The 13,690-nt window shown below is 44.6% G+C and overlaps 1 protein-coding gene across 1 annotated transcript in view; it reads right to left on the reverse strand.

The window, feature by feature from the left end:
* The window catches only part of il1rapl1a (interleukin 1 receptor accessory protein-like 1a), a gene marked incomplete at its 3' end in the record, with an annotated part of 226,254 nt that extends 214,263 nt beyond the window's left edge, over positions 1–11,991 (reverse strand). The window contains exon 1 of the mRNA XM_079518730.1: positions 11,890–11,991. Within this exon, the coding sequence (XP_079374856.1) occupies positions 11,890–11,971 (82 nt within the window). The 5' untranslated portion in view covers positions 11,972–11,991. The remainder of the gene's footprint in view (positions 1–11,889) is intronic.
* Between the last annotated feature and the right edge of the window lie 1,699 nt (positions 11,992–13,690).

The following is a 13,690-nucleotide window of genomic DNA, read 5'->3' on the forward strand; positions in this document are numbered from 1 at the left end:
TAGCAAATCTACAAGCTCACAACGCGTCGCGCTGCGACGCGTTGAGAGCTTGTAGATCAGCTATTTTCGGGGGCGCAACCCAGCACTCTTTAGCTAGTGGAAATGCGGTGTGTAACGACATGGATTTCTAAACAAATTTGTTCGACGCAAAATACTGTGTTCATATTCAGGAGAAAAAAAGCAATTCTCCTGAATGCTGCCTTTCCGGTATGGCATGGAAAGGAGTGGCATTTGCATTTCTTTCGCCATGTAGTAAAAGGTAAACGGCAGTTGTTTTACAGACGGGTAAAAGGGCAGGGGCCCCCTTTTGATGTCTATGTGTTCACGTCCATGGTTAAGCAGACGTATACACGCTCAGTCACACAGCGACAAATGACCACTTACTGTACAGTGTAAGTGGTCCATAATGACTTCTAATGACTTCACAGTGTAATGCATGTATGCGCTGCCATTGTATCTCCATATTTCACCTTTTCACGTATATGAATGGCCTATATTATACATTGTGGTGTGTGTGTGATATAATGACATCTGGTTAAAAGTGGTTACCTGTAAGTAGATTTAGATGTTTTATAAATAGGCCTATTTAGCCAGCTGAAAAGTATTAACACAATCCCCGCCGGCTTAATTCATGAATTAATCCCCTATTCCCACGGTTTTCCCCCTTTCAACCCTTATTTTGAAGATCCAAAACACCGCAACTGGAACCGGATGTTGACTTAATGGTGTGTGTGTGTGGGGTCGGATTAGGTGTTGATCTCTCGCTAGCCGATGAGAAGTAACAGGCTGGCGCCATTAGAGCCACCGCTGTGCTAATCCTTGTTTTGACCAGAAATGCCAATCAATTAACATAGCTTACGATTATTGTATTAATGTGTTATAAAGAGCATCCGACTAAATAACAACTGGCCTGTTCTGAGATCACAACGATGTTCTGACATCACAACGATGACTCGACCATCTGAACGTAATTATTGATCTCCAGAATGATCTCCAACTCTACCTTCAAAACTCTTCACAGCACAGGACACCTGACCGCAGGACGCATATACCTCTCCCACAGTACTTCCATATATGGAGCCGGCCACCAACTCTACATCTGACCTCACGGAACACCAGATTAATAGTTTAACTCCTGCTCCTTAACTGTGCCGTATTAAGAAGCTCTTGTTATTTCAGCGCGACCTTGCCCTTTTAGGGCGACTTACTGGTACATAATAGGCACACTGTGCTGCCATTTCCTCCATCAGGCGGCAATGCCCAGTGTCAAGACAGCGGGCATGTTGACAGCGGGCTGACTGCAGTGGCTTATGGGGCGACTAGCGTATGCTACATTAGCCCTGCGAGTCGACTCACAGTTGATAACACTCCATTGCTCGGGCTAGGCACTCAAACTGTACAATTAAACTCACTATACGCCAGTACTGGGATGGGTCTGGAACAATCGGGGGGCAGACGTGAGTCATCAGCAGCATGTGGCGCACGAGCACAGTGAGCCAAGATGTATTCTGTAGTTTAGTTGTGCAGAATGTAGTCACTGGTGTCTCGGGTCCGGAGTGGTGTTTTTCACTGCAGCTTGCTCACTCGGGTAAAAGGGCAGGGGCTGAAGCCTCCTTTTGATGTCTATGTGTTCACGTCCCTGGTGAGCAGATGTAGTTGTCCTTGGGTGCATGACACACAGACGTATACACGCTCAGTCACACGGCAACAAATGACCACTTACTGTACAGTGTAAGTGGTCCATAATGACTTCTAATGACTTCACAGTGTAATGCATGTATGCGCAGCCATTGTATCTCCATTTCCAGAATGATAGATCTCCAACTCTACCTTCACAGCACAGGACACCTGACAGCAGGACGCATATACCTCTCCCACAGACTTCCATATATATGGAGCCAGCCACCAACTCTACATCTGACCTCACGGAACACCAGATTAATAGTTTTAACTCCTGCTACTTAACTGTGCCGTATTAAGAAGCTCTTGTTATTTCAGCTCGACCTTGCCCTTTTAGGGCGACTTACTGGTACATAATAGGCACACACTGTGCTGCCATTTCCTGCTGGGAACATCAGGCGGCAATGCCCAGTGTCAAGACAGCGGGCATGTTGACAGCGGGCTGACTGCAGTGGCTTATGGGGCGACTAGCGTATGCTACATTAGCCCTGCGAGTCGACTCACAGTTGAAAACACTCCATTGCTCGGGCTAGGCACTCAAACTGTACAATTAACTCATTTTGGGCGGGAATACCCTTTTTGGTGTTTTAAGCATTATGTTATGCTTTAGCTATTGAAAAATAGCAGATCTACAAGCTCGTAGCGCGGCTTGTAGGTCTGCTATTTTTGAAAAATCGTGAAAATGTAGTGCAAAGCTTTGAATATATATTCTTTCAGAGCGAACGTTTTTAACTCATATCTTTGCTTCTGCATGGGGGGGGGGGCCCTGGAACAACATATTTTCAGATGGGGGTTGGCGGCAAAGGGTCCTTGACATGAAAATGTGAAAATGTTTGAGAACCACTGACATACAGTTAAGTGCCATTCGTCTCGTCCCATTTCAGAAAACTGTCAGGATTTAGAAGAAGATATTTGTAGAATCGTCCTCACAGGTCTAAATGGCTTAACCCATTTTGGGCGGCAACCCCTTTTGGTGTTTTAAGCATTACGTTATACTTTAGCTATTGAAAAATAGCAGATCTACAAGCTCATAGCGCGCCACCGAGTGGCGCGCTACGAGCTTGTAGGTCTGCTATTTTTGAAAAATCGTGAAAATGCGGCACAAATATTTCAGAAGTCTTTCGACGTCAGGCCTAAACGGCTTAAACTCACTATACGCCAGTACTGGGATGGGTTTGGAACAATCGGGGGGGGCAGACGTGAGTCATCAGCAGCATGTGGCGCACGAGCACAGTGAGCCAAGATGTATTCTGTAGTTTAGTTGTGCAGAATGTAGTCACTGGTGTCTCGGGTCCGGAGTGGTGTTTTTCACTGCATCTTGCTCACTCATCCCTACAGGCTGTGTTTAAAAGCCATTACTCTGGCTTGCAGCAGGCCTTGGATGTGTTTAGCCCATTCTGGGCGGGAACCCCTTTCTGGTGTTCATAGCAATATGTTATATTATACTTTAGCTATTGAAAAATAACAGATCTACAAGCTCATAGCGCGGCACCGAGTGCCGCGCTACGAGCTTGTAGCGTTGAAAAATCGCGAAAATGTGGCGCAAACCTTTGAATATATATTCTTTCAAAGCGAACGTTTTGAACTCAAATCTTTGCTTCTAGGAGGTCACTGGAACAACATATTTTCAGATGGGGGTCGGCGGCCCAATTACATATATTTTTGAGGATATAGAAACATGAGGTTTTTCAGAAAACTGTCAGGATTTAGAAGGCATTCGTAGAATCGTCCTCAGGTCTAAATGGGTTAGTGATGTGTATTGTTTGGCTCTCATGAAATTTCCGAGTTCATAAATGGAGCATTTTCTCGCCGTCTGTCACTAGGCCTATATTCTTTCTTGATTATCACCCACTTTTCACTGCATTCCCCTTTTGTTCTTTGGTTGCTTTGTGCTTGCCATAGCTTGCCTTTATACTCTTTTGTAAATGTGATTCTTGCTCACTCCACACTGCTCTCCCACTCTCTCTCTCTCTCTCTCTCTCTCTCTTAGACCGTCGACCATGGGCATGACATTGGGTTGAGTGTGTAAATGGTGTCCACCTTTCCTGTCTGACAGTCCTGGCCCATATTTAACATTCCTCGGTGAGGCTCGCAGCCCTGCCGCAGCTTGGTAATTGGGTTTGCGAGCGGCCTGAGCACCGAGCTAAAGAGTCCCTGTCTTCCCTCATTAACCCATTGAGACCTGGAACGCATCCATGTCACGTTAGCGTTTAACCACATTAACCATTAACCCATTTTGGGCGGGAACCCCTTTTGGTGTTTTAAACATTGTTATAATTTAGCTATTGAAAAATAGCAGATCTACAAGCTCATAGCGCGCCACCGAGTGGCGCGCTATGAACTTGTAGGTCTGCTATTTTTGAAAAATCGTTAAAATGTGCCCTCAAATCTTTCCGAAAATTGTCATGATTTAGAAAACTTTTTTTTTAAAATTTCGACGTCAGGCCTGAATGGGTTAAAGGCCCGGGGTCTTTACCGGCCGAGCCCCGGCAGTGAGAGAGAGGACCCACTGCTTGTCCAGCTAGGTCTGGGCAGAGGAGAGGCGTCTGGAGCCTGATGGATGGACCCTGACGGCTCATCTGTGCTGGAGACCTCTTCTCCTGTCCCTCTGAGTAAATCTCACACTGTGTCAGCGCGGCCTTGGAGTGTCCGGGCATATTGAGCGGTCAGCCAGAGCGGAAACACTGAGGAGCACACACTCTTCTTCTTAACCATACATGTAAGTAGAGTGCATCGCTTTCGTCGACCAAGAGTTGCAAGCTGTGTTTAAATATGTACTGTAAAATGATCTCAGTATCATTTACTGAGCTTTTTAAAAAAGAATTCTCTGTACAAATTCAGAGAGATTGATAGTGCTCCCGGTGGGTTTAAAAAATATAAACAGCTTGTCGTACAAAACGAAAGAACGCAACCATTTGACAGATGGGAAATCTGGTGGCAGCTGAAGGTAACATTCATTTGGGTATATTTCATACTTTAGCATTTGGACAACTCATGAAATATGAGACATAATACCTACTTCAGCTGCTGTTTATCCATCTGGGAATAATCCATGATAAGCTTCATCTCCTTTCTGTCAATCTCAAGTGGCGTTTGTCGTGTGTCACTGATGAAGCACTTGCTATACCCTGTCTGATTGGCCGTCGCCCAGTGAAATTTGCTTCTCATTTGCATAAAGTTTGAGACAATCTTAAAATTTCTGATGGTTTCCTCGCCTGCCCTGCAGGCTGCCGTCAATCCCACAATCATTTTGTGCAGGCCAGGTTTGCTGCCCGTTTCCATTTTGTTTTAAATCACTCGTGTGAAGTGCTCTAATCATCATACATCATCATACATCATCATACATCGCATTCCATGCCCAGCCAATCAAATCATCACAAATGTCATTCCGGCCAATCACTTTTGGCGTCTTCACTTTTATCCTCAATATGTACTTTCCTCAGCCAATCAAATCATCGCTATGGGGTGATCAGCCAATCATTATCATCGTGTTTGTTTTGTGTTCACACAAACAGACAAAGCTGGGCCTACGGGCTAGCGGCCCTCAAACAAATTGGGAATCAAATAATAATGGATTGCATTTTCATAGCGCTTTTCTATGCACTACGTGCTTCCTCAAAGCGCTTTACAATGGTTGGTTCATTCATTCATACATTTGGGAGGTGAAGCGGCGAACAGTCAACGTCCGCGTCCTCACTTCCCACATTCACACACCAACGGTGGCAACCACTGGAGGCAAGGTGGGGTTCAGTGTCTTGCTCAAGGACACTTCGACAAGTAGACAGGAGGAGCCGGGATTCGAACCGGTGACCCACGGATCATTGGACGACCTGCTCTACCTCCTGAGCCACAGCCACAAATCACCTCACTCCGCCTATGTGTGTATGCATGTGCACCAATGTGGGCCACACGTGACCTGTGCTTACATGGACACACGTTACAGCACGTGCACACACACACACACACACACACACACACACATGCATGCTCATACATACCCCTGCAGACCCCAACCAAAAACCTGCAACAACAATCTGCCCCAATTGATATCCAATTGTGTGGCTGGTCATTAAAACCACCAACAGTGTCGAGGCACAGAACGAGAGAATAAGAGACCTACAGGCCCCCCGACCACGGAGAAACTCATTAACCCATTCAGGCCTGACGTCGAAATTAATAAAATACGTTTTCTAAATCATGACAATTTTCGGAAAGATTTGAGGCACATTTTAACGATTTTTCAAAAATAGCAGACCTACAAGTTCATAGCGCGCCACTCGGTGGCGCGCTATGAGCTTGTAGATCTGCTATTTTTCAATAGCTAAATTATAACAATGTTTAAAACACCAAAAGGGGTTCCCGCCCCAAAATGGGTTAATGGTTAATGTGGTTAAACGCTAACGTGACATGGATGCGTTCCAGGTCTCAATGGATTAACTGGAGTAACCGGCAGACTCTGGATCGGATAATTATAGGATTTCGTAGGGCTACAAACTCCGGGAATGCCGTCCGGACAGGAGGGAAGGAAAATCAATTGAAAAGCAGCTTTATCCGTAGTCTCCCGAGGGCTAATCAAGCACTTGCAGCTGATCCCTCGCTCTCAACCATTCAAGGTTAAAGAATGGAATTCCCAGTTTTATTCCCACATAGAGAAAGAATAGTGGAAATTCCCATAAGATTCTTAATGCCACACAAACACATTATTAGGAAACAAAACAAAATTGTCTCTTTGTCACCGTTGTCTCTCTCTCTCTCTCTCTCTCTCCCTCCCTCTCTCTCTCTCTCTCACAGTCACTCACACGTGTCTTCAGTATCGCTCCAGACGTTCTCTGCTATTGTTTGTTTTCTCCAGAAAGTAGGCTACTTAAGAAGAACCCGCCAGTGAGTGCACAAAACAATTTCCCCCGTGCTGTATAAGCTGCAAGGCGAGCGCCGTTTTCCCCACATTTTGCAGGGCGTGCATCCGTGTGTTTAATTAGGGTCACAGGAGTTTGAATGCTCAATCTCTTTCACCTCCAACATATGAAGACAGATGTCCCACACCTTTGAACCAGAAAACAATTACTCACCAGAGCCTTGCTCCGCCGATTAATCACCGGCACCGCCAGCACATTACATGTCATGGTAAACACGCACCTGTCTGATACGTCAACTTCATCCTGTTGACTGCCGTGATGTGACTAGCATACAATTAAAGCTGCATGTCCCTGGACCTATTCACTCCACTAAGAGGGAATCCCGGCTGGGCTGAGTAAGGCCTCATTCACACGTACCAAACACCAATCAAGCAAATGTTTGGTCGTTTTTTTAGGCCACTACAATGCTTTTCCAATGGGAGTCACATGGTTTGATCAAACATTTGTGTTTGATTGCTGATTGCTGGTGGTGTTCTGCCCCTCCCCCCTCTTCAAACAAAAATGTTTGGTCAAACCATGTGACTCCCATTGGAAAAGCATTGTGGTGGCCCAAGGCTTCGTACACACATAAAGAACAACTTGTTTCATGGCCGCCCCAATGCTTTTCCAATGGAAGTCACGTGGTTTGACCAAACACTTGTTTGATTGCCCCCCCTCCCCCATCACACACAACTGTTTGGTCAAACCACGTGACTTCCATTGGAAAAGCATTGAGGCGGCCATGAAACACGGACAGCACAGAGCATGTTCGTCTGATATGTGTGTACAAAGCCCAAAAAAACAAAAAAACGACCAAACATTTGCTTGATTGGTGTTTGATACGTGTGAATGAGGCCTAAGTGTGCTCATGAGTTTCAGGCAGTACCACATGTCAATCAGCATAGGCCTAGATTTCTCGAAGGAAACTACTAGATGTGCTTTCTATGTATTAACATACACGCCACCATAAAGATTGGTTAAGAAAGAATGTTTCATTCATTAAAATAACTGACAGACTGCAGGTTTAATATTTTATGTCCTAGACCCACACTATATCCAATATAGCCAATCAGGGCAAGACGTATTCCTCCTCCGCAGACAGATTGAGAGACACAGGTAGGTTGTTTTTCGGTTCTCTGAAAACCGTTGGTCCTCGCACGCACGCACGCAGGCACGCACGCACGCACACACAGTAGATATACATAATTATATATAATTTGTGTCTATATAAGAGTTTGCCACCACCATGTATGTTGGGGTGTACAGTATGTGTGTGTACATTATGTGTGTGTGTATGTGTGTGTGTGTGTGTGTGTGTGTGTGTGTGTGTGTGTGTGTGTGTGTACGTTCGTGCGCGTCCGTGTGCGTCCGTGTGCTGGTTGGGCGCATTGTAAATGACATAGTGAACAGATTAATAGGCAGCTTTACACTTTGGCATTCAAGAGAGCAACCCCGCGCGTGTGCGTGCGTGCGTGCGTGCGTGCGTGCGTGCGTGCGTGCGTGCGTGCGTGACAAAGTGTTTATGCCTCAGATTAAACGTTTAACAAGAGGGTGTCCGAATCCCGTCCCGCTTCCATTTATAATGGTCAGGCCCGACAGAGAGGAGTCTTCCAAAGGGCCATTAAGTGGCCAAACTACCCAGTGACACTCAGTCACCTTTGACCCCAACAGAGAGGTAGCAGTATCGGCTTCACGGCCATCAATATCTGACCGCAGCACCCAGAAGACCCACTTGATTGATTTGATCTTCTGTTCTGTTCTGTTTGAAATCTATACTGGGATCCTCCAGAGAACCACACGACTACTCAACACTTGTGCATCAGCGCACGGGAACATGCTTGAGGACACACACACACACACACACACAGTCACACATGCACACGCGTGCTCGTAAGTACCTGCATACAATTGGAACGGCAATTTAAGGACCCCCATCTAAAACGAGATCATATACATCTCAAGGGGTTTTATCCTTTCCAATAAAGGTACATTATTTATACAAGTGTGCAAGCGCAAGCATAAAACCTGCACAAGCTCACCACTTAATTAATACCAGTAAGACGCCTGAGGGCGAGAAGCGAGCACGCATCCGCCTCGTTGACGGCAGACTGCTGGGCGAGTGCTGGCGCTTTGGAATTGGGCGGTCAGATCAACATGGAATCAATTCTGTACTGGCCATATAAGGAGCATGTCTTGAGTGTATAGGGCTTGCTGAGGCCAGATCAACATATGGAATGTCAGAACAGGTCAGCTCCATACAGTATATGGAGATCTAAGGGTGGTAGCGGGGACATTCTCTTGAGTGTACAGGGTTTGATGAGGAGTTTAAATGGACAGGTGGGCCTGTTGAGAACTCTAGTTTTCGCCGGCTGCCGGGCGCGGCTCCACTAACAGGTTCTGACATAAATCCATATATGGAGATCTGAGGTCAGATGTGGAGTTGCTGGCCAATATCGATGGCATCAGGGATCTCCATATATGGGCTTAACTGCGACAGCAGTCACATTTACGGTACTATGACATCAGGGTGATGTCACGTGATGCCACGATGATCTGGGCACCATATATGGGTGCTGATGTCACGTGATGTCGCGATGACCTGGGGGCTTGCCTGGTGTGGCACACGGGAAATGCAAGATTCCAGAGTAAATGCGACCTGTGGTCGCAACAACTCTGATTGCACACTATACTGTTACTGTACAATAAGCACACATGCAGTGTGGGCCGATCGATAACCGAACAAAGAGACAGTGATGTCCCTGTCACAGTGTTCTCCCCGTGTTACTGTACGTGCACGCCTCCTCTCCATGTACCAGGAAGAGAAGAAAGCTCGGGCAAAGCAATTAAATGACCCAAGTAGTCATATCACTTGAACAGATAATGAGAATGTGACTCATTTACTGACTGCTAAATTGCTGAATCAATGATACTCAATTGATCTTTTTTTTTTTAAAGGAGCCTTAACCCATTTTGGGCGGGAACCCCTTTTGGTGTTAGCATTATGTTGTGCTTTAGCTGTTGAAAAATAGCAGATCTACAAGCTCATAGCGCGCCACCGAGTGGCGCGCTACGAGCTTGTAGGTCTGCTATTTTTGACTGACATAGAAACATAGCTTTTTCAGAAAACTGTCAGGATGTAGAAGACATTTTTAGAATCTGATCTCAGGTAAAAATGGGTTAAGAGCCCTTCTATAAGGACAATTTCACAGACATGGATTAAACCACGTCCCGTGCGATTTGTCATTCTGTTTCATTTCACTGTGGGGCTCCGGCAATTACATATATTCTTTTTTTGGTTGAATCATTAAACTCAATGTGTATGAAAAACCGTATATTTGCCAAGCATCATAAACACGGTTACAGTATCCTATACATGCAAAAGCATACGGTATAACTTGATAATTTCAGACACGTACTGTAGCTTAACTTAACTCTGTTAGTACAGCTGGACGACGGGGAGAGGTCATGCAGGAATACCATCTCCACTGTGGTACAGTGCAGCACGTCATCTAGTTAGGTAATCGTACAGTATCTATTCATTATGCTGCTCAACCTCTGTAAGGTCTTCCCGTGGGAAGGTTCACCTTCCTGGGCTTTGCTCTGAAGTGCAGGCTTCAGTTTGGTGGTACTATTACGCATGCATTTGTTTAAGCCATTTAGACCTCGATTCTACAAATGTCTTCTAAAACATGACCGTTTTTCTGAAAAACCTTTGTTTCTATGTCAGTGGTGCTCAAACTATTTAATTTCAAGGACCCCCAATATCATATGTAATTGGCTGCCGACCCCTATCTGAAAATATGTTGTTCCAGGGACCCTCCCAGAAGAAAAATATTTGAGTTAAAAACGTTCGCTCTGAAAGATTATATATTCAAAGATTTGCGACACATTTTCATGATTAAAAAAAAATAGCAGACCTACAAGTTCATAGCGCGGCACTCGGTGCCGCGCTATGAGCTTGTAGATCTGATATTTTTCAATAGCTAAAGCATAACATAATGCTTAAAACACCAAAAGGGGTTCCCGCCCAAAATGGCTTAAACTTGTCTGTATTCATCATCAATGGCCATCTTCCCATGAAGGCCGTTAGCCGAGGCACATTATTCATAGCTCAGTTGCCCTTTTTGCCCTTTCAATGTGTCGGTTTTTCTGTCTTTGTTATGAAAGCTTTAGCTAAAAGGTCAGTCTTTAAAACCTCACACATGTCTGCTCGACACGCACCAACATTGACAGAGGCACCCGCACACACAAAAAGCCACAGACGCTAATCTACACGCGCACACACACACACACACACACACACACACACAGGTTCCTGGCTTCCTGCATGCATGGAATTAATTCTTGAATACTGCTGGCCTCGCAGATAATTTCTGCAGAGGAAAATTGAAATGCAGGCCCTGCTCTTGCATTAATACAAATATTAGGTGATGAGGTGGCCTGCCTACTGGCAACTAGACAGAAATACACTGGTATATTGAGCTACAAATAAATAACAACAGAATGCAGTACAAACCTCTTTTCATATTATTTTAACACACTAACTAACTACAAGTCTGTAAATCTATTCATGTCATGAACTACGTTTCTGCTTTCAATCTTCTCTCTTGTATATTTTCCATTTTGGAACTTTTAGCATTTTCTCGCAAGCTGATACTCAATTTGCCACTAATTAGAACCAAAAGAATTTTCACATTAACCGTCAATGACCCAAATACTGAACGACTTGCTTCATTCAGTAGCAAGCTGTCATTCTCTCTGTGGAGAATTATACCTGCCTGGCTGGCAGAAACCACTTAGCGTCTCCACATTTTTTACTTTTCATGTATTTCTTCGTAATTCAACGTCCTACTTCGTCATACAAGAGTGTCGCACTAAAGTCGTGGAAATATAGCCAATCTACAAGCTCATCACGATGCAACGCTTTGTGAGCTTTAATATATCAGCTATTTTCACTAAAATAAAGGCGAATGCCACAAAAGAAAATTTAAAATATAATTATTATAAAACAATGAACACATTTTGCACGTACAAGGTTCCCACCTGACAGTGACAATATACCACACACACACACACACACACACACCTAGAAATCTCATCAGAGTACTGCCGACTGAAAAGTGACTCACGCAGTGACCGCGAGGTCGAATGGCCCACGCAATTTAACACACACACACACACACACACACACACACACACACACACACACACACACACACACACACACACACACACACACACACACACACACACACACACACACACACACACACACACACACAGAGAGAGAGACACTGAAAAAGCTGTTACATACCTGAGCCCCTCTTGGAAACTACCTTCACACTCTGGGATAGCGTGACGTAGAGCAGGATCAACAGAGGACTGGGCGGTCTCATCTTCCCCTGTCCTCACAGCCTGGAGGAGATTAGGAGAGGAAGGGAATGATGGGGAGAGAGAGGAGAGTGCCATCAGTCACTGTTTAAAGAAAGTAGCCCCTTGTCTCTGCTGACAAGAGAAAGTCAGTGAAGAAGATGTAACGCACCAAACATGTGCGCACGCGCGCACACTCTCACACACTCACACACTCTCACACTCTCACACACACACAGAGTATCAAAACACCATTTTCCAAACCCCCGGGGGGGTCTTTGTTTTAATGATTTTGCTCTCATGAATGCAATTGAGACAGGCTATCATAGCAGAGGATATATTTCATGGGATACCATCCGCTCCGATGCTGACGAATCAATAAAAGACATAATTACATGTGTAGGAAACACCATTTTTTTTAATCGCCGGTTTCATTAAAAATGGAAGAGACCATGGTTGAGGGGAATGTCAAATGATCGCCTTGTGACTTACAGAGTCACGGCAAATCCCCCCAATAGACATTCACAGGGGGCTCGTATATCAGAATAATTGATTAAGATGGTCTGTTCTCTACCGCTCGCCATCTCGCTCGGCATAAAACTACTCATTCAACATCGACGCTGTCAGGTGAAAACCCTGTATGTCAAAAAAACGTTTAAGTAATTGGGGGAAGAACAGCATTCTCCAATGGATCCAACGTAGTTTTTATTTAGTAACAAGCTCTGTTTTTTGTTGTTGTTATAAAACCGAGTACAGACAGACTTCACAACTTTAAACCGGGTGTCCCTATTTGGGGGCATGTCATTATACACTTACAAAAACATTGTAAACTTTACAACACGTCGCGAAGCAAAGCATTATGAGCTTCGAGATTGACTATTGTCATTACTTTTCTGCAACATAATATTGTCAAAGGCAATTTTTTTTTAAACTACAAATATGAAATATGATGGAGATAGAAGGTTTCCTGCCTGATGCAATAATTACCCTTCAATGGCCAGTTCCTGAAAGGGAGCCTGCCCTGATGTAGAGATTTGATTTAAAATGAAAAATGTGCTCATCAAGGAACACTTGTGCTTATATAGATGATGGTCAAAGAGTCTATATTATATATGCCGTGTATAAATGATATCCACACCAATGATGGGAAGTGAGGAGAGAGATCAGAGTTGGGGTCAGATCCACATCACTGCTCAATCTAACTATTTGGAGAAAGAGGAATACAAGAACAAATTAAACCGGTGAAGCAGAAAGGAGAAGATGGAACCCTGCAGGCCCTTAGCCCATTTAGGCCTGAGGACCATTCTACAAATGCCTTCTAAATGCTAACAGTTTTCTGAAAAGCTCATGTTTCTGTATCAGTGGTGCTCAAACCTTTTCATGTCAAGGACCCCCAAAAATATATGTAATTGGCTGCCGACCCCCATCTGAAAATATGTTGTTCCAGGGACGCCCCCAGAAGCAAAGATTTGAGTTAAAAACGTTTGCTCGACGCTCTGAAAAGCATATATATTCAAAGATTTGCGCCACATTTTCTCGATTTATAGCAGACCTACAAGCTACGAGCTTGTAGATCTCTCCAGCAAGTGGTGCTCAAACCTTTTCATGTCAAGGTCCCCCAAAAATATATGTAATTGGCCACCGACTCCCATCTGAAAATATGTTGTTCCAGGGAGCCCCCAGAAGCAAAGATTTGAGTTAAAAACGCTCTGAAAAGCATATATATTCAAAGATTTGCGCCACAT

The sequence above is a fragment of the Electrona antarctica genome (assembly GCF_951216825.1).
Source record: "Electrona antarctica genome assembly, chromosome: 13".
In the NCBI taxonomy this organism is placed as follows: Eukaryota; Metazoa; Chordata; class Actinopteri; order Myctophiformes; family Myctophidae; genus Electrona; species Electrona antarctica.